Here is a 22,823-nt window from a genome sequence, read left to right as displayed (position 1 = left end):
ACAGCCCAGTGGCTGTTGGAGCATTCCCTCCCAACAAACAAAGGGTGTTCACTGCCAAGAAAATATCATCCATGCTTCCTTTTTGAAAACCACTCCATAGACAGCAAATGAGATACTTCTAATCCTGACAAATAGTTGAAGTCTCAGAGATCACACAGACTAGGAGTAGGGATAGTAGAGCAGCAATGGTCTATTTTCAGCTTTAAAAATAAGGAGGGACTTGGAGAAGTCAAATTAGACACTCATCATGTAAATTTCCAGCTGTCACAGAAGGATGTAAGTTGTTGTTGCAGAAGCATAAGAATTAATTGAAAGCTCTGTTTCTGCCTCCAGACATTTGAAAGCATAAAAACAGCATTTATGCTACTGAGAAGACAATACTGTAATGAAATCATCTTCCTTCACTGACTGTGAAACCATTCAGGGTGGTCCATGTTTTATTCATCTTTGTATCTGCATCTCCTTCTCTATCAATAGGTTATCAATAAATATTATAGAAGGGAAGAATCGATGGGTGGATGGATCAACTGGACAGGTGGATGGATGTGTTTGTTAAGTTATTATTTCATCAATATATGTAGTACAGTGATTCAGAAATTCTATATTAATGCACTAATATCTACTAAGGAAGACACAGCACTTTCAATTCGTTATTATTTATTCTTACACTCTTCTGACAACAACTGGTATTATAACTTTCTGTGACAGCTGAGAATTTACTCTGTTCCGAGGATAAATGTACTTGGTATAGCTCATGGATTTTTTTGTATTTTTTTCAATCCCATGCTGCTGACAGAAGAAAACCACATTTGTTCCAAAATTGCTTAAACCTGAAATGCTTTAAGTGGAAACCTGCCATCTACTCACTCACTCACTCATTCACTCACCCGTGTATCCATTCCTTTGCTTATCCATCCATCGTTAACAGTCACTATGTACACTGAGTACTCACTACAGGCCTTCTTTTAGGTACTAGAACTACATCAGTGAACACTGTCGATAAAAATCTGTGCCCTCGTGGTTATAAAGCTTATATTCTAATGGACGAAGAAAGATAATAAACAGGAATAATAAGTAAAATACATAGCATACATGCAGTAAGGTGAAAAAAAAAAAACACAGGAAGGGGTGTATTAGTTTGGGTAGAGTAGCTTCCATAACAAACAATTTCCAAATTCCATTGACTTACCACATTTAAAACTTCTCTCTTATTACTATAACCGAATGTTGATCTGACAAGATTTAGAGGAAAGTTTATGTCAATCAGACCTGCAATTACCATCTATGCTGTCTAGCAGACCAGCTGATGGCAAAACTTTCAATTACCAGTGTGTGAATACACCAGTGTAAGACCCTAGGGTCTTACACTGAGAAGTATGCTTCAGTGATTACAAGTGGCATTCAGAGGCTAAAAACAAAATTCCTCTTCCCATACAGAAGCTCGAGGCAACTCCTGATTGATTGAAGGGCTCATGACTCACAGTCCCTAGTTACTATTGTCTGAGCAAATGAGGGTCCAGTGTTGGAGGGAGAACAGTAATGGAATAAGAAATAGAAATGATTTAATACTAGGAATCAAATAAAAATACTGTATAAGATTAGAAAAATAGTTACTGAGAAATTCCTTATAAGTCTTCAGACTCTGCAACTGGAAAGTCAGTCATTTATTAAAATTCCATTTTCTTCTTCATTGCCCTGAAATGGTAAACCCCACCTTGACAGCATTTTATGGAAACAGAGCTGGGTGAAGAAATAAACTTTGATACTCATCCCAACTCTATTAACTCCTTATACACATCCTAACCTCTTAATTTTCTAATTTCCACTATTTATAAAATCTAAAATCAATTGCCTCTCTTACATAATCAGTATACTTTGAAACCTTGAAGGACTATTCCTGAGGAGTAAATGGGACCCAAAACCAGATCAGCTCTCACAGAGGAAGAACTCCAATTCTGAAATCAGCTCAATCTCTGATTTGATTAATATAACCTTGAATATTCAGTGGTCCTGTTTTCTTCCCCTCCTGGAAGTAAAATACACGCTCTCAATTGATACATATTGTTACAGAGAGTCTCGCCAATTTTTACAATTTTTCAAATACTTTGTCCATCAGTCAAAAGTTACCAGGTTTATGAGAAAACAGGATATGACCAAAACCAAGAAAAACAAACAGAAGATCAGTCCCATAAGGGACTCAGAAAATAGAATGATCATTCATAGACTTTTATGTAATTATAATTTTTCCAAAAAATTACAGGGAAAGCATGAAAGTCAGCAGAGAGCCAGAAACATAACAAAAGCAAAACAAAAAAATCTAAAACTGAAAAAAATTAATTTAAAAATTTTTAAAAAGAAAAATCTAAAACTGAAAAACACAACTGAATTTATGAATTAAAGAAATGTGCTCTGCAGCAAATTAGACATAGTCAAGCATAAGATTAGTGAATTGAAAGATCAGAAAAAATATACAAAATGAATTCAGAGATATAAAGGGATAAAATGTGGAAAGAAGTATAAGAGATACGTGAAAGCTATTGAATAAAACTAAGATACATATTTGGAGTATCTGGAGGAGAGAGAGGGGAAAGAGCAATATGTGAAGAGATGTTATGTGAGCAATATTCAAATATGACAAAAGATATTAATAGATGCAGACTTACGACATTCTAGATACCTCAAAATGGACAAATATAAAGAAAAGCAGACATAGGCTAGATGTGTTATAGAAACCGTGTAAATCCAACAGAAAAGAGGAAGATATTAAAAGGAGGCAATGGAAACTACTGTTACAATTGATTCTTGGACAACTCAACTTTAAACAGCATGGGTTCACTTACATGTAGATTTTTTCCAAAATACTGGTAAAATTTTTGAAGTTTAGTGACAATTTGAAAAAACTCAAAGATGAACTGCACAGCCTGGAAATATTTTTTAAAAATCAAGAAAAATTTAGGTATGTCATGAATGCATAAAATATATGCAGACACTAGTCTGTCTTATCATTTAATATCATAAAATACATAAAAATATATTATCAACAGTTAAAGTTTATTAGAATTTATGCAAAGACTTAAAGACCATACAGGGTACTCTTTGCAGTTGAGAAAAATGTAAGCAAATGTAAAGATGCAGGATTAAAGCACGACTGCATGAAATTACCTGTAGTATAAACTGTTCCGATGTAGTAATTTTGTAGTCCCCTCCTGTTGCTACCGTGGTGAGCTCCAGTGTTGCAAGTGCCCACTTAAGATGCCATGTGACACTAGTCATCATCACATGGACGGTTATCTCTACAGTAAACCGCATATCCCAAGAAAAAGTGATCGCTCATGGTTTTCCTATTTGTTGTTTTAGTGCAATACCTCAAACTTCCAACAACACCACTGGACCCATACCAAGTGCCACTAGTGATGCTGCAAGTGCTCCCAAGAAGCAGAGAAAAGACATGGCATCATAAGGAAAGGACAAATTGCTTGATAGGTAAGAAGATTGAGGTCTGTAGCTGTGCTTAGCCAGCAGTTCAAGACATATGAAGCTAGTGGAAGACCATAAAAAAAAAAAGAAAAAGAAACTCATGAAGCCCTTGCTGCAGTTAGAACTAGCAGGTGCAAAAACCTTGGCGCTTTTTGCAAAATACCTAGCTCATAATGAAAATGCAGATTTTATGTAGGTGCAAGATTGCTAGAAGAAAGGCATAACCTATAGATTCTAATCATTTGGGGAAAAAATGAAATCCTTATATGATAACCTAAAGCAAAAGGAAGGTGACTGATCTAAAGATGGAGAATTTAATGCCCACAAAGGATGGCTTGATAATTTCATAAAGAGGTTTCACTTTAAAAAAAAAAAAAAAGTCAAGATAACAAGAGAATCAGCTTTGGCCAACTAAGCAGCAACAGATGAGTTCCTAGATGTTACTTACATACTCACTGAGGAGAAAGGATATTTGCTAGAGCAGGTTTTTAATGCAGGTGAAAGTGCCCTATTTTGCGAGAAAAAAAAATGCCACGAAGGACATTTGTTACTAATGAAGAGAAACAAGCACTAGGATTTAAGGCAGGAAGAAATAGGCAGACTGTATTGTTTTATGAAAGTGCGGTTTGGTTTATGAACAGGAGTGCCCTTATCTATAAAGCAACCCCAGAAACTTGGAGGGAAAAGATAAACATTAGCTGCTAGTGTTTTGGTTGTAGAACAAGAATGCCTGATCAATGAGAACCCTACTTCTAAACTGATTTCATCCATGCTTTGTCCCTGAAGTCAGGAAATAGCCTGCCAGTAAGGGACTGCCTTTTAAAGTCCTTTTGATATTGGACAATGCCCCTGGCTACCCAGAATCCCATGAGTTCAACACCAAGGGCACTGAAGTGGTCCATTTGCCCCTAAATACAATGTCTCTACTTCAGCCTCAGATCAGAGGGCCATAAGGACATTTAAGACTTGTTATACATGGTACTCTATGGAATGGACTGTCAACATTATGGAAGAGAACCCTGATAGAGAAAACATGAAAGCATGAGAGAACTACACCACTGAAGATGCCATCACTGTTAAAGGAGAAGCCTTTCATTAGTTTTCTTACTGTTATATTACCTTACATTAAGCTTCTCTCTCCTAGTTGGAGAAATTGTGTATCAGCCTATCATTATAGGTAAGTGGTTTTAAAAAAGTAACAATGTTCCCCAAGCTGTATTATTAATATAACTCTAATACCATACACCATAAAAAATTGTCTAACAATTCATTCATTCCTGTATAGGCTAGGCTACCACAAAGCAAGAGTATCAATTACATTAGGCCACCAAAAAGCAATCATATTGCTTCTTCCTCATTATCAATGCATGAGTCATCATACCTATAAATAAATGCAAATTTCTTTTTCACATTATCTTTTGAGGTCTAATGTTAATAAGATATATAATGTCTACCGTATTTTTTAACGATTTATTTATTTTAGAGAGAGCGCACATGTGAGCAGAGGGAGAGGCAGAGGGAGAGGGAGAGCGAGCATCCTCAAGCAAACACTGCTAAGTGTGAGGCCAGATGCAGGGCCTGACCCCAGGACCCTGAGATCATGACCCAAGCTGAAATTAAGAGTAAGCTGCTTAACCAACTGAGCCACCCATATGCCCCTAACATCTACAGTATTTTATATCATAGAGGACAATACTGGTATAGGGACTGACAGATGGTTCATCCTATAAACAGATGATGGAAATTTATGTTATTGATAAATACAATACAGTACTATGAATGTATTTTCTCTTATGATTTTCTTAATAAAACTTTTTTTCTTGTTTACTTTATTGTCAAAATACAGTATATAATACTGGTAACATACACAGTATATGCTAATGAACTGTTCATATTATTGGTAAGGCTTCTGGTCAACAAAGTCTATTAAGTTTTCACAGAGTCAAAAGTTATACATGGATTTTTGACTATGTGTGTGTGTGGGGGGTCAGTGTCCCTAATCCACATTGTTCAAGGGTCAACAGTACTTTCAAAAAAGCAACAGCATAGTGACATCAGATCTCTCTCTTTTTATAAAAAGATTATTTACTTATTTGACAGAGAGAGAGAGAAAGAGAGAAAGATCACAAGAAGGCAGAGAGGCAGGTAGAGAGAGAGGGGGAAGCAGGCTCCCCACTGAGCAGAGAGCCCAATGTGGACCTCCATCCCAGGACCCTGGGATCACGACCTGAGCCAAAGGCAGAGGCTTTCACCCACTGAGCCACCCAGGAGCCCCTGACTTTGGATTTCTTAACAGAAACATTGGAAACAAAAAGCCAATGGAATAATGTCTTCAAATGAGTGAAACTTAATAACTTCTAACCTAGAATTCAATAACAAGCAAAAACATGCTTGAAAATTAAGAGTAAAATAAAGCATTGTGAAGAAAAACAAAAACTGAGAATATTTATCACTAGGAGAACTCCACTAAAAAAAAATACTGAAGGGTTCCTTTAACCAGAAAGAAACACAGAAATGTAGTAATAATGGAATGGAAATCTAAGTGAATACTGACTATAAAAAAATAATATCTTGTGGGATATTATTGTTAGTCTACATGATGTATTATTACATTAGTATAGGTTATACGTTAGTCATATCAATCTGAATGTCTGTGTCCCCCTCATAATTCATGTTGAAACATAATCCTAATGTGATGGTATTTGAGGGTGGAGCCTTTAGCGGGTGACTGCTCCCCTTATAAAGAAACTACAGGGAGCTCCCTTGCCCCTTTCACAATGTGAGGATGAGAACACAACTATCTATGAACCAGGAAGCAGGCCCTCAGAAGACAACATACCTGCCAGAACCTTGATCTTGGTCTTCCCAGTCCAATGACTGTGTGAAATAAATTTCTGTTGCTTATAAGCCACCCTGCCTATGTTATTCTCTTAAAGCTGTCTGAATGGACTAAGAGAAAGTATGTATGTGTGCAAATCTCTTTAAGTATAAATCCATATGTATGTACATGTGTACAGATACAAACAGATATACAGATATTTAAAATGTACTATAGCACTAGAAGGGGAGTAAAAGGAGTTAAAGGATTTTAAGATTCTGGTACTGTGTCAGAAGTGCCAAAGGTACTAATTTATACTAGATTTTAATAAGTCAAGAGTGTATGTTGTAATTTCTAGAGTAATCATTACATAAGTGATAAAAAATTTTTAAATAATAGAGGAGAGAAACAGAAAAAATATATAGACAACTGAAATGAAGGAAAAGAAATATAAAAAACAATGGAAAAGATGGGACAGAGAGTGAGTATGCAGGTGACACATTTTAAGTAAAATATATAAGTAATTTTGTTAGTACAAATGGAATAAATATCTTAATGACAACAATTGTTGGACAGGATTTAACACATACATGCACAATTACATGCTTCTTATAAGAGATACACCTTAAATATAAGGAAAGAGAATGGTCAAAAATAAAAGAATAAAAGAGGATTTACCAAACACACACTGAAAGAAACACACACACACACACAACGCTGCTGCTGCCATAACAACAAACAAAGTGAACTTGAAGAAAAAAATCAGAACTAGACATCAGGATGGAGTTTTCATAACGAAAAAGGTTTCTGCACACCCATAAAATATCACAATCCAAAATATTTAAGCATGCAAGACTACCATTTCAACATATATAAAGAAAATATTACCAGAACTAAAAGGATCAAATAGAAAACCCACAATCATTATTGAGAGAGTTTAGTATATACCTCTCAATATCAGATAGAATACAGAGAAAAAACGATCAGTAAGGATACGTGATATTTGGACAACACAATTAACAAACATCATTTATAAACATATCTAGGTTATTCAAATAAACAACTGCAGAATTCTTTTTTCAATGGTGTAAGAAACACTGAGCAAAACTGACCATTCGCTGGGCCAAATTTCAAAGATTGAAATCACATAAAGTATGTTCTTTGAACGCAATGGAATTAAGCTAGCAATTGATATCAAAAAGAGATACAGAAAAATCCCACAGAACTGGAAGCAAAAGACAATTATAAAGAACTCATAATTAAAGAAAAAGATGGAAATTAGACAACAGAATGAAATAAATTTCTGAAATATGATTGATATAAAAATGGAGGGGATGTAGCTAAAGCAGTGAAAACAGGAAAATATGTGTCCTTAAATGCATATATTAGAGAATACAAAGGCTACAAAATCAAACATCTAAACATAATTAATGTAAGAAAAAGCAGAATGAGATATAACATATGGAACCTGGATATACCAAAAGGATAAGACTATATCCATTGAAATATCAGGGAATATAGAAACTGGAAAAGTTTGAGTTATCACAGTGTTAGAGTTACTTGAGAAGAATCTGGGATCCAAATCTCAGTCCAGAGCAAAAGTCATAGAGAGGATTCCATATGGAGACATGAGGATATAATACTTATTCACCTAAAATTCATCAAATACCATAGGGAAAAGCTGAATGACAGTGTTCTCAGATAACCTTCTCTTATAGATTAGCCATGCTTAGAATGACTTTTCTTAAACATATCAATTATACTCACAATTTTTAAATTAAATATCCATGACACAAGAAATTAATGAAAAATATAATAAACCCAAAGAAAGTAAAAAGAAGGAAATAAAGAAGGCAGAAAGCAATAAAATTAAAAACAAATACGCAATATGGCAAAAAGATACAAATGTTACAAAACAAGAAATAGAACTGTCATTCTTCACAGATGATAGGATTGTATATAAATAAAATCTGCAAGGCTCCACAAAAATGGTTACAGATTAGAAGTAAATTCAACAACATTTCTAAAGACAGGGTCAGACTACCCAAATCAATTGCATTTCCACACACTAACAGTTAAAAAATAAAATTTAAGAAAGATTATATCTGTAATAACATAAAAGCCAAATACCTGGAATAAATTTAATAATGTTTTAGACTTGTACCACAAGACTATAAAATATTATTGAAAGAAATTAAAAGCAAATAAATGGAAAGGCCATAGTGTTTCCATATTGAGAGACTAAGTTTTAAAAGATGTCAATACTCACCAAAAGTATCTATTGATATAATATGATCCCTATAAGAAATTTCAGTAGGGTTTATTTTGTGGAAATTGTTAGGTTGATTCTTAAAATTTATATGAAAATACCAGGGGCCCATAACTGCCAGGGCAACCTGAACAAAAAACAGGTTGCAAGTCCACTGGATATAAAACTTTTATATAAAACTACAATAATCAAAATACTGTGGCACTGGCACAATGTTAGACACCTTTTAGAGCAGGCATAAATAATACTTGGTTTATGAAAGTGACACTGTAGATCAGTGAAAAAGTGATGGTCATTTTAATTAATGGTCCTGAGTCATGTGCATATATATATTCAAACAGAAAAATAAATCCTTAGCTCATAGCATACACAAAAATCAGTTCCAGGTAGACTGTAGGTCTAAAGGTAAATGTTAACTCAGTAACAATACAGAAGATCACATAGAAGAATATTTTCATGACTTGGGAGTTAGGGGAAGATTTCTTTGACAGGATACAGAACCCCCCCCACTAATCAAATAAGAAAAGATAAATTAAGTTACTAAGAATTAGAGATTTCTGTTCTTCAAATCGTATCTGTAACAGAAAGAACCAACATCGTTTGTATGCGGCATATATAAAGAGGTTCTTCCACTGAGTTAGTAAAAGACAGACGATAGAAACATAAGCAGACTTGAACTAGCACTTCACAAAAAGAGATGTTTAAATGGTCGACAAATATCTGATAATATTCTCATGAGTAATGAAATGTAAATCTACGACACACCCAACAAAATTATAAAAACAAAAAACAAAAAGTAAAAATATAAATAACCACCACTCTGGTGCATTGCTAGCAAGATGGTAACATGACACAACCACTTTGGAAAGTCATCTGGCATCATCTAGTGAAATTGAACACATACATATTCAATGACACAACCATTTTAGTCCCACGTCAATATCCAACAGAAATGCATACACGTGTGGACCAAGAGACAAGTACAAGAATCTTTATAATACCATTATAGCAGAAAGCTATTACAACCCACTCAGGCAAGCTAAGAAGTGTCCAAGATTGAAAACAGCAATTTGTACATTACTTACTTGACTCACAGATGTATCATGATACTTTTAACCAGAAAGCAAAGTGCATTATTGGTAGTTTTTCCAAATAGGTAGATGGAGAAATAGCCAAAGGAAATAATTTGATTTCATGGGAAAAGAAGACATCCAAATTACTTTTTGCATCCTAACTTGCAGATGATTAAATTCCGCTTAGAAAATGAAAACACATTTTGGACTTCTGGGGAAGGTGGTGGAGTAGGAGGACCCTAAGCTCACCTCTTCCCACAGAAAAAACTAGATAACACCCACATCAGTGAATGTAACCAAGAGAATGACCCAAAGCCTGGCAGGACAGACTCTCCACAGCTAAATATAGGTAAGAGGACACATCAAATAGAGAAAGAAGGGCAGAGATGCAGTTGGGAGCTAAATGGACCTATAGGACTGTCCCTGGGAGAGAGGGATACTGCAGGCGTGGAAAGGGGAGAGGAACAGAGCTCCCCACCCCAGGCATCCCAGGCATGGAGAACCTGCACCAGGAAGACGAATTCCCATAACATCTGGCTTTGAAAACCAGAGGGACCTAATTTTGTGAGGTCTTAGAATCAGCGGGGCTTAACTCTTGGGACTTTAAGACACAGAGGGCTTGGTTCTGGAGCAGCCAGGAGGGCAAAAGGACCCTGAATCCCCATCCTTGAGGAGACAGCACAACAAAGAGCCCCACTGAGATAAATCACAGAAGCAGCAGTTTGAAAAGTGCCTGGGGGTATAGGGGAGGGTGATGAGCTGTTTAATCTCAGAGCGTGTGCTAGAGGGGTACAGATCACTGGGAGATTTCTCCAAGAACAAAAGAGCTGGCAGTCACCATTTCCCCCTCCATCACTCCCCACCCAACCTAGACACACAGACACTTGGGAGAGCCAGCTTGCTAACAGTGGGCCATGCCCTTGCATCTTCCTGTGAACCTGCCCCCTCCAATAAGCTCTTTAACCAGGCCCTATTCAAAGTGGTTCTGTAAGACTGGCAGTGTGCAAGTAGTCCCAAAAGGGACCAGCACCACTCCAAACCGACTCCCACCCCATGGAGAGGGGGAGATAACCATACACCTCAGTCCCACGGCAGCCCCAAACGTGGGCTGGCGGCAGACACCTGGTATGACTATAGAGCTTGCCCGCCAACAAAAGCAAGGGAGACAACACAGGGAAGGTGCCCTGCTGTTCAGGGCTACTATACTTCTTGCAAATGTCTGGTCTGACCCAACTCAAGTCCAGGGGGGCCCCAGACTGGTCAGTTGACACCACAGGGACCACACCCTGCCCACAAGCAGAGAGCACCATTGCAAACAACTTGACTGAAGGCAAAAGCAGCTCAGTCACAATCGTAGTGTACACACCACACACATAGGAGACACCTGTGAAGAACCAGGTTCTGGTGAACACGGGACGTTACATTGTAGGGCCCTAGAATATTTCTTCTTTGTAAGGCTATTACTTTCAAGAGAAGAAGATATAGGGGGCTCAGTTCTTAGATCATGTGACTCTTGATCTTTGGGGTTATGAGTTCAAGCCCCATATTGGGCATGGAGCCTACTTTAAAAAGGGGGGGAGAGATTGAGAGAGAGAGAGAGAGCGTGCGCAAGAGCAGGAGATGTAGCTGACTTTCTTAACACAGAAACAGACACAAAGAGTCAGACAAAATGAGAAGACAGAGGATGGTCCTAAATCAAAGAACAGGGCAAAATCACAGCAAGAGAGCTTAATGAATTGGAGATAAGTAATATGCCTGATAGAGAATTTAAAGTAATGGTCATAAAGACAGTCACTGGATTTGAGAAGAGTGGAGGACCATAGTGAGATTTTAGCAAACAGATAGAAAACATAAAAAAAAGAACCAATCAGAGATGAAGAATTTAAGTGAAGTTGAAAATACACTACAGGGAACAGTAAACTAGAGGAAGCAGAAGAATGGATTAGTGACCTGGCGGACAGAGTAGTAGATAGCAATCAAGCTGAACAGGAAAGAGAAAAATAATAATAAAAAAGGAAAAACAGACTTAGGGAACTCAGTGACACCATTAAGCATAATAACATTCACATTCCAGGGATCCCAGAAGGAGAAGAGACAGAAAAGGGGGCAGAAAATGTATTTGAGGAAATGAGGCTGAAAACTTCCTGAATCTGGAGAACAAAACAAAAATCCAGATCCAGGGGGCACAGAGAACCCACAACAAAATCAACCCAAGACATGTAGTAATTAATACGGCACAAAGCAGTGATAAAGAGAGAATTTTAAAAGCAGCATCAGAAAAGAAAACTGTTACATAAAAGGGAAATCCCATAAGGCTATTAGCTGACTTTTTTAACAGCAACATTATAGGCCAGAACAGAGTGACATGATACAGTCAAAATGCCGGAAGGAAAAAAACCTGTAGCCAACAACACTCTAACCAGCCAGGCTGTGACATTCAGAATAGAAGAGATAAAGAGTTTCCGAGACAAACAAAATTTAAAGGAATTCCTGGCTACTAAACCAGCCTTACAAGAAAGGGGACTCCAGATGGAAAACAAAGACCATAAGCAGGAGTAAGAAAAGTAGGAAGCATAAAAGCAGTAAGATTAAGCACATCTATAAAAATCAGTCAAGAGAATCACAAAATAATAGAAAGTTAGGTATGACAATACATACCTAAAACATTGTAGGAGGGGGGCAAAGGACGGGTTCAACCTTGAATGGCCATCAACTTAATATAATATAGATGGCTATATGCACAAGATGTTCTATGCAAACCTCATGGTAACCACAAACCAAACATCAGTAATACACATGCAAAAAATGAGAAAGGAATCCAAGTACATCACTAAAGAAAACCAGCAAACCGTGAGAGTACAGAGGAAAAAAAAAAGGAACTAAGAATGACAAAAAGAACCACAAAACAGATAACAAAATGGCAAGAAGTACATACCTATCAACAATTACTTCAAATGTAAGTGGACTAAACACTCCAATCAAAAGATACAGAGGGACAGAACTGATAAAAAAGGAAAGACCGATCTATATGCTGCATACAAGAGACAGATTTCAGACCTAAAGACACAGGCAGATTGAAAGTGAAGGGATAGGAAAGCGTTTATCATGCAAAAGAATGTGAAAAGAATGCCAAGGTAGCAATACTTTTATCAGGCAAAAGAGACTTTACAACAAAGACTGTTATAAGAGACAAAGAAAACTATATAATAATAAGGAGGACAATCCAATAATATGTAACAATTGTAAATATTTATGCTCCCACCATGGCATCACCCAAAATACATAAAACAGTTAATAACAAACATAAAGGAACTAATCAGTAGTAACACAATAATAGTAGAGAACTTTAACATTCTACTCTCATCAATAGACAGATTATCCAAACAGAAAAATCAACAATTAAAACAGTGGCTTTGAAAGACATATTGGACAGATAGATTTAACAGGCATATTCAGAAATTCCATTCTAAATCAGCAGAATACATACTCTTTTCATGTGCACATGGAACATTCTCCAGAAGAGACTACATACTAGGCCAAAGTACAAGTCACAACAAATTCAAAAAGACTGAAGTCATACCACGTACCTTTACCGACCACAACAATATGCAACTAGAAATCAACCACAAGAAAAAACCTGGACAGACCACAAATACATGGAGGTTAAATGACAAGCTACTAAACCACAAATGGGTCAATCAAGAAATCCAAGAGGAAATAAAAAGTATATGGAGACAAATGAAAATGAAAACACAATGGTCTAAAACCTTTGGAAAGCAGCAAAAGCTGTTCGATGAGGGAAGTTTATAGCAATATAGGCCTACCTCATGAAGCAAGAAAACTCTCCAATGAACAACCTAACCTTACAACTAAAGGAGCTAGAAAAGAACAAATAAAACCCCAAACCAGCAGAAGGAAGGAAATAACAAAGATTAGAGTAGAAATAAATGAAATAGGAGCTTAAAAAAAAAAAAAAACAATGGAACAGATCAATGAAACCAGGAGCTGGTTATTTGAAAGGATCAATCAATATGATAAACCTCTAGCCAGAATCGTCGAGAAAAGGTGAGAGAGAGAGAGGGAAGTAAAATAAAGTCAGAAATGACAGAGCAATAACAACAAACATGACAGAAATACAAAAAGATTATAAGAGGATATTATGAAAAATTAAATGCCAACAAACTGGACAATCTTGAAGAAATGGATAAATTCGTAGAAACATGTAACTTCCCAAAACTAAATCAGGAAGAAATAAAATATTTGAACAGATTATCAGCAATTGTAATTGAATGAGTAATTGAAAGACTTCCAATAAGCAAGAGTCCAGGACCAGATGCCTTCACAGATGATTACAGAGAGTGACTACCTAGTCTTCCCAAAGTACTACAAAAATAGTAGAAGAAGGAAAACTTCCAAATTCATCCTATGAGGCCAGCTTAACCCTGACACCAAAACAAGATAAAGATACTAAAAGAGAGAGAGAGAACGCTACAGGCCAATATATTCGATGAGCAAAGATGCCAAAATCCTCAACAAAACACTAGCAAGCTGAATCCAACAATTTAATTAAAGAAATCACTCACCATAATCAACTGGAATTAATTCCTGGGATGCAAGAGTGGTTCAATATTCACAAATCAATCAATATGATATATCACATAGATAAGAGAAAGGACAGAAACCATATGATCATTTCAGTAGAGGCAGAAAAAGCTTTGCGCCCCCCCCCCCCCAGCTGCTAGGGAGAGCAGGCTGGTAATTTCATACTCATCTTGCGAGTGACCCCAGACATCTAAGGATGGCCTTGGGGAGTTGTCTGTGGCTCCGAGAAGACATGTGAAGTCAGGTGGGGCTAGAAGTGAAGAAAGCTTGTGGGTGGTTTTCACATGTAGAAAGAGACCTCATTCTGTGAAGCCTCCAATTTTAAAACTAAAAATTTTTTAAGTTAAAAATACCATTCAGTGTCTCTATTTTGCTCGTGTATGCTCGCTCATGCTCACCCCTACTCCCCCAGAATTCTACAAAGGCATTGCTAACCCTGGGTGGGGCTAGATTTTAATTCTACTCTCTATCCCTGAATTTTAAACATGCTTTTCCTTCTTTCTTTCCCCACACCAAACCCTTCAATCCTCAAATCTGGCTTTCCACACACAGGCGAGAAACTCACGCGACTTTGGCACAGACAGTGCACTTCCAGCTGCCATCGAGGCCCGGGACCCGACACTCGCTGCACACTCTCAGGGAGCAGGCCCGGCATGGATCTCCTCGGTCAAATATTAAGCCCAGGTTTCTCTGGCAGTGAACACAGACTCTGTTCGTTTGTTGCTGAGTCTTCCCACTTCTACGTTTTGCTTCTAAGAGTTCATTTTTCAGCTTCCTAGCAGGAGAGAGGGGGAAAAATCACTTAAAAAACAAACAAACAGGAGTGGAGCTCTCTTCATTGAAGGGGTATTTCCATTTGGGAGAAGACTTGAAAGAATCAAGTAGTCAGAGCCAGTCACTTTCAGAAAACACAGTTTCTCTCTCTTGAATCAACAATTCTTTGATACCAGTAGTTGAAAAACATAGTGCTTGTGTCTTGCATTTGAATTTTAACATCCTCCACTAGTGCTACGATTTTGCTCTTAGTACTTATTGCCATTCTATGCAAACTTCTCCAGTAGACTTTCAACAACATAACACTAGAACACCACTGACCTGGCAGCTCGCACAACAGACAGGATGCAAGAGTCTGAAATCAAATTTGGCAACACTGATAACTTCTCTTCAGTGATCCAACAGAGAGTTTTCTACAAGGACAGGTCCCACCATTTCAGATCTCAATACCTGTGCTTTTGCATTTGAGGCTTTCTAACAACTCCCACTGACTTCTGGTTTTGCTGTCAGATATGTCTAGGCTAGGTGCCGTCATGAATTAGCCGTGCAGCTGGAGGCAACAATTCACCCACTATGCCTTGGTCTCTTGATTTCTTAAAATGGGGGTAATAAGGTTCTTACATAATTGTTTTGAAGATTCAACAGGGTGTGTAGTGCATAAACAATGAATCTTGAAACACTGAAAAAAAAATGTAATTTAAAAAAAAGATTCAACAAGATGATAGATATAAAGATACCAGCATGGTGCCCTGCAATTATGAAGTGAATGCTAGTTCCATGTCCCTTCTTTTACTACCTGACATGCAATCTGTTTAGATACACACATGAGAATTGAGCTATTTAAAGGGATGCAACAAAGCAATTAAGGAATCTTATGGGAATGCAGAATCTCAAGCCCCACCTCAGACAAAATCTCCAGGTGATCAGAGTTTGAGAAGCAAAGCTTTGGAACATTTGAGCTCAAATTTGCGTATACTCTGGAATCACCTGGGAAGATTTTAAAAATAGTGATTCTCGAGTCTCACCCTTCTCTCTGCCAGACTCTGATGGCATTATTTTTAAAGTGGTACTATTTATTCTAATATACTGCCAAATTTGGAAGACAGTACTCTAAAAGATAGGTTCATCTCCACTTTAAAGTTTCAGAGACACGTTGTTCCTTTATGCTATCCGTCTCCAGTCCCTTCTTCTTCTTCTTCTTTTTTTTAAAGGTTTATTTGGGAGAGAGATATCGTGCACATGAGCAGGGTGTGGGGCAGAGAGAGGGAGAGAGAGACAATCCCCAGCAGACTCCCTGCTGAGTGTAGAGCCTGAGTGCAGTGGGGCTGGATCTTAGGACTCTGAGAGATCATAACCTGAGCCAAAACCAAGAGTCGGAGACTTAATCAGCTGGGTCACCTAGATGCCCCTTCAGTCTCTTCTTGAACACAATATTTCTATGTTCCTGAAAAAACAAACAGCCCAGAATCAGTGTACACATCTACCATTTCCTTTTACATTTGTGATACTGCACTTCGTTATATCAGACTAGACTAGCATGTCCCCAAAAGCAGGAATGATGACTTTAGTTTCTTGAATATACTGTTTATGACCCAACTCCGTGCTAGACTCTAAGGTCCTTAAATGTTATAAACTATTTACTGCTTCTTTGGGGTCTTCAAAATAACTTGTGAAGTATTACAATGTCATTCAAGTTCAAGATTGTGAGTAGTGTACATAAAACCAGAAACTAGGTCTTTTCATTCCTAGCCTTATGAGAGATTTCTAAATGCGAAGGTTTCTAAAACCTTTAACTGTCTCCTCCATTTATCCAATGACCATTTCCTGAGTGTATATTGTGTGTCAGGCCTTCTGGCATTTAGAGACAAGAATGAATCAAAACAGGTATTTGCTAAGAAATTCCCATGATCCTCATGTTAGTCAAGAAGGGGAAAAACCAAGAAAGATGATACATGGGATACAAAAGGCAGATACAGATTGCTCTTAAGAACTCGTTCTTATCCACCAGAACCACAAGCAAGAACCCACAACAAGTTTTCCTCATTCCTGGTTTAGAGCTTACAAAGGGTCTTTGTGCCCTTTTTTTCATGAATGACTGGCTTATGAAATTGAATGTAAGAAAAGCTCCACACAATTTACTTTTGAAACCTGTAGAAGCTACAGGCTTTCAAATAACAGAATGAGTTCTCATTTGAAAACCACAATTGTATTATCTGGAGAATGACAAGAGATGTTTGAACACCTCGGGGCGAAAGGGACATAAAACATTGCTTATTCGAAATCTACAACAATGCATTCAACATTGTCAAAGAACAAAGATAGCACTCATGAGGGGCACCTGGGTGGCTCAGTGGGTTAAAGCCTCTGCCTTCGGTAAAGGTCGTGATCCCGGGGTCCTGGGATGGAGCCCCGCATCAGGCACTCTGCTCGGGGGGGAGCCTGCTTCCCTTCCTGCCTCCCTGCCTACTTGTGATCTCTGTCTGTCAAATAAATAAATAAAATCTTTATATAAAAAAAAAGATACCACTCATGAATAGCAGTCCTACTTGAATAAGCTCCTGGGCTAAAGAGTAATAAGTGGAGAAAACAGGGTATTCCAGGACGTTTCAGAGCCAAACTCTCTTCTGGAAAACAATTCCATGAGCAGGTATCCGAATCACTTAGCAGGTCCTTAGACTGGGTGAAATCACTTGGAGAAATTATGGTCATATACTGAAACATTTTCTTTTTCTTAAGATTTTATTTATTTGAGAGAGAGAGAGAAAGAGTGCACACACAAGTTGAGGGGGACAGAGGGAGGAGAGGGAGAACCAGACCCCCTCAACCATTGAGCAGGGAGGCTCACACAGGGCTCGATCCCAGGACCCTGGGATCATGACTTGAAACAGAGGCAGATGCTTAACCAGCTGAGGCACCCAGGCATCCCCCAAAGTGAAACATTTTCATTGCATCTTTCTTTGTGCTCTACTGACAGGACTCTATTCAGCAATCAGGTTTCACCTAGTTCAGTTCTTGCATCGGAAAAGACCTGGGGCCCCATGTAAATCAGGCCACAAGGAAACAAGAATTTCAAGGTCCCAACACACTAGTTGGGACATCGCTAAGGCAATTGGTGCTGATGGTTGCACATATTCTGGGAGCCATCTCTGAGACTGTGGGAGAGGCTGGGAAGAATCCCAGAGGCTGGCAAAATACTAAGTGGCCTGCTTTTTCAGATCGCTCTTAGAAACTGACCTAGTTTAATCGTGCCTGGGATGATGTGCGTGAAATGAACAGAGCCATTTTCAGACACTCAAGAGGAAAAAGGTTGAAAAGGGAGGGCAACTGGAACTAGGAAAGAAAGTATGTAAGTGGAGAATTGGTATCAAGGAGAAAGGGAACCTAGGGAACCTGGAGAGAGGAATAGGACAGGAGATGTCTTTTCCTTCTGTTTTACTAACCCTCTGCTTATTAATAAAGCAGGGTAGGCCTTCCTTGGACTTGGTTCCTGCCTTGACCGACCCAGTCTGAGAAACGTATCTGAGGAAGGTGACTCTCTGGGCTTCAAGCATGATACCTATTCATCTCCCGCACCTACACAGGCTAGAAATGCTTCTGGTTCCAAGCAACAAGCTTAGAAATCAACTTCATTTTTTTGGTCCCATAACAAGATATCCAGAATCAAGTAGTTGTTCTTGCATTAGGTCAGCTACAAATCAGGTCACTAAGAGACTCAGGATCCTTTCATCCTGAAGGTTCCCTATCTTCAAGTGGTGGCTTCTCATTCTTATGCAAAATGGCCAGCGAGCTCCCAGACAGCATCTGTGTTTAAGACTGGAGGAAGGGGCAAGCTGTGTCAGCGACACCTCTTTTTTTTTTTAAATTAAATTTATTTATTTTCAGCATAACAGTATTCATTATTTTTTCACCACACCCAGTGCTCCATGCAATCCGTGCCCTCTATAATACCTGTCTTTTAACAAGAACATGAAAATTGACATGGCATTCCCCCGGCCCCATCAGACTTCTCCTCAGGTTCTGCTGATCGGACACCGCTAGCTGCAAGGGAGGCTAGGAAAGGGGAAGGAGAAAGATGGCATAGCCCTGCCCTCTGGACCTGATTCCTGTGACTAGCACTGGTCCCTGAAATGTGGGATAGGATTCCAAGTAAAATGTTTAAGAGCAAGTGCTTGCTTTACCACATTCCGTCTACTTTTCATGGAAGATGACAAAGTCCCAAATACTGTCTACTCTGTGAGCCTGAGTCCTGGTCTGAGGAGGCTGTGAAAGAGAGTCCTCAGCCATTTTGTTGTGGAAAGGGAGCACAAATGAGAAATAAACCTCCACGGTTTTTTTTTCCCAATGTTTTCTTTTCTTTTCTAAGATTTTATTTATTTATTAGACAGAGATAGAGAGATCACAAGTAGGCAGAGAGGCAGACAGAGGGGGAAGCAGGTCCCCTGCTAAGCAGAGAGCCCGACGCGGGGCTCTATCCCAGGACCCTGAGATCATGACTTGAGCTGAAGGCAGAAATTTAACCCACTGAGCCACGCAGGCACCCCAAACCTTCATGGTTTTAAGCCACAAAGACTTTAGGGCTGTTCCTGTAGCATCACTGAGCACTCATGGGTAAGTCCAGCCTCATCCTGCATCTGGTTGGTTCTTCATCTAACTTCCGTATGTCATTTTGTTCTACTTTTACTGCTGCTTCCCCAGAGAGGTTTTCTCTGACCACCAAACTTCGGCAGATTCCCGTCTTACTCTCATTCAAAGAACCATGTTTTTTTGTTTTTTTGGTTTTTTGTTTTTCCTTCTGGCACTTACTGTAATTTTTTTTACTTACTGTAATTTTTCATTGTACATTTATTTGGCTGCTTTTGCTGGTTTAGTGTTTGTCTTGCCAATTCCTCTGTAATCTCTGTGAGGGCAAGACCGTATTTGGTGTGTTTAGCTATGCACATTACAGCACGTAACCTAGGGCCCAGAACTTAGCAGACACCATTTGGTTGAATGAATAAAAGAAGGCAGAAGCAGATGTTAGTAAGCATCAGAAGGAAGAGGAAGAGGGAGGGAAGGAAGGCGGGGAAAAAAAAGCAATAAAGAGTGAAAGGAAGGAAGGAAAACTCAAAATAAAGATAATGTTTCCTTTTATATCTTCCTCCAAGGGTGTTTATAGGAGTCAGAGGCAATAAAGTGTGGTAGGGTGTTCTGTAAATTACAAAGGTTTTACAATATGAAGCCATCATTATTAAAAGGAAATTTGAGAAGAGAAAAATGTACAATGTTGGGTCTGTTGAGAATAAAGTCAAATTAAAATTGGCTAAAACTGAGATCAGACACACTCTGAAAAAGAAATCCAAGCCTGAGAAAAATACAGAATGTTCTCAATTACTCGTTAAGGACTTCCAGAACTTTCTCTATCTTCCTTAACTTCATTCCTACACTGTTGTTCAGAAAGCAAAACCACTGCGATTCTTGCCGATATCAACAATCTAACCAATTACTCTATTTGTTCTTGTCTGGAGATAAGCAAAGAGTACGGGAGATGAATGGAAAAGGGTAGTATAGGTAAATATGGCCCCAAATCAACTGTTAAAAACTGATGAAAAATAAAAATAAGAGCCCGGTGATGGGTTATTAAGGAGGGCACATACTGCATGGAGCACTGGGTGTTATACAATGAATCATGGAACACTGCAGCAAAAACTAATGATGTACTATATGGTGACTAACAACACACACAAAAATGTTGAAGACATTTAATACCAGCTAACACCAATTCTTTATGTGAGATGAATTCAGGATGCTCTTGCGTTTTGAAACATCAGTTTATTCCTTAGATTTCCTTGTTGCTACACAGATGTGCTGATATTAACATGCAAATTGATGACCCATACCTAACTGAAATCTTAAAGACTGAACAGATGAACGATGTCAGCTGTACTCAAATGATACAATCTTTTCACTGCTATATCCTGGTGACACACTGAATTCATTCTTTCCCATCCCGTCATCAAAACTGTCCAATGCATTACAAAGACTGCCTGCTTTATCATTGCATAGACATACTCCTTTCAAATTGGGAATTGCTTTCATTAAAATTCCTGTCACATTTGTGTGGCATTCTTTTTCTTTTGTTACCCTGTCTAGACTCAATTGTACTGCACATTATTTTGCACCAAAGAAGATAGGGATTTTGGAATGGAAGCAATTAGCTGCTGGGAAGAGGAAGCTATAAATAACAATTCATAAAACATCTTTGATTCCTTGATGCCTTCAACAATCCCCCATCTCATCTAGCAGAGCACATCAAGGCCCAAGAGAGGTAACAAACAAGCATGGACTGTATCATGGCCCAGAGCATAGGGCTCTGAAGGCAGACCGCCTGGGTTCAAATCCTGACCTTGTTGTTTTTTATCTCTGAGAGACTTTAAGAAAATTACTTAGCCTCTCAGTGTCTCAAAATAGTCCTGTAGAAAAGAATCATAATAGCTGCAATCTTGTAAGGTTGTTGTGTGCATTAAAGAAGATTGTGAACGTAAAGTGCTAAGCCCAGCTTGACGTGTCATGAGTATGAAATAGGCAGTTCTGGTAGGTGTCTCTCCATAGCTGTTCACCTCTTCTTTTTTCTTTTTTTTTTTAAAGATTTTATTTATTTATTCGACAGACAGAGATCACAAGTAGGCAGAGAGGCAGGCAGAGAGAGAGGGGAAACAGGCTCCCTGCTAAACAGAGAGCCTGGTACGGGGCTCGATCCCAGGACCCTGGGATCATGACCCGAGCCGAAGACAGAGGCTTAACCCACTGAGCCACCCAGGAGCCCCTGTTCTCCTCTTCTGTATTAGTGGCATGTCTAGCTATACTCGTGCCCACTCAGAATGAAGACTACATTTCCCAGTATCCCTTGCAGTTCAGTTTTGTCATGAGACTAAATATTAGTGGATAGGATGTGATCAGAAATGATATAGGCAATCTCTAGGTCAAGACCCTAATGGGAAAGGGCTATCCCTTTCCCTTGAACCCCTCTTTCCTCCCAGAGGCTGGGATGAGAACAGAGGAGTGAGCCATCTTGGTTTATGAGCTAAGCCATCAAGGCAATGAAACAACAAAAAAAGACAAGGTGCCCAGACCCGTTTTATAATGGAGTCACAAGAACAGTATCATGAAGCTACCAAATAACCCAGGCTTTTCTAGAAAGAGCAATGTATTTCCATCTTACTTAAGCTGTTATTATAACATGTCTCTGTCACCCACTGCCAAAACCATTTTCCAACATATAATAATAACTCATTAAATATTAGGTCTTCTCAGTACTGTCCACTTACAAAAATGTTGCTATTGGGTTCTGCTTCAGCTTCTGCTGCAAGGCCTGCACGCTATTCCTTCTCTAGAACTAGAGCCTGATATCCCTTTAAGAGAGCAAAACCACAGTGACTGATGAGAAATATTGTCAAACCAGAAACAGTGAGATAAAAATTACTGAAATAATATATGTAATATACGTAAAATAGGCAAAATAACGTCACCGCAGCCTGATGCCAAGGACTGCAGAGCTCCTAGCATTCCCATCTTCCATTTGCATCCAGAGGCAATGCCATTAGTGCTAGACGGGGGCTAGCTCATAATAACTTAAGGAAAAATCCAGGGGCGATCAGATCTCCTTTCTGTACTGATTAAAAAAAGAAAAACACATTTTTTTCATTTTGATTGTCACTTCCGTGTGCAGAACCTATTTTTAAAACCTAAACAGCAGAACACAGCCAAGATAACCATAAACACTCCGTTTTAACATCATGTCATTAAGCACTGGCAACATCCTATGAGAAAGACA

General features: G+C 38.5%; 1 protein-coding gene across 6 annotated transcripts in view; it reads right to left on the bottom strand.

Moving 5' to 3' along the window:
• SYTL5 (synaptotagmin like 5) overlaps window positions 1-22,823 on the bottom strand; it is a 129,929-nt gene that overhangs the window by 72,143 nt on the left and 34,963 nt on the right. For all 6 annotated transcript variants that reach the window (XM_032330561.1, XM_032330565.1, XM_032330563.1 and 3 more), the window contains exon 3: window positions 14,805-15,014. In XM_032330561.1, coding sequence (XP_032186452.1) covers window positions 14,805-15,014 — 210 coding nt within the window. The remainder of the gene's footprint in view (window positions 1-14,804; window positions 15,015-22,823) is intronic.

The sequence above is a fragment of the Mustela erminea genome, chromosome X (assembly GCF_009829155.1).
Source record: "Mustela erminea isolate mMusErm1 chromosome X, mMusErm1.Pri, whole genome shotgun sequence".
In the NCBI taxonomy this organism is placed as follows: domain Eukaryota; kingdom Metazoa; phylum Chordata; class Mammalia; order Carnivora; family Mustelidae; genus Mustela; species Mustela erminea.
The sequence above is the reverse complement of the archived record's forward strand: the minus strand, read 5'-3'. Positions and strand labels throughout refer to the sequence as shown.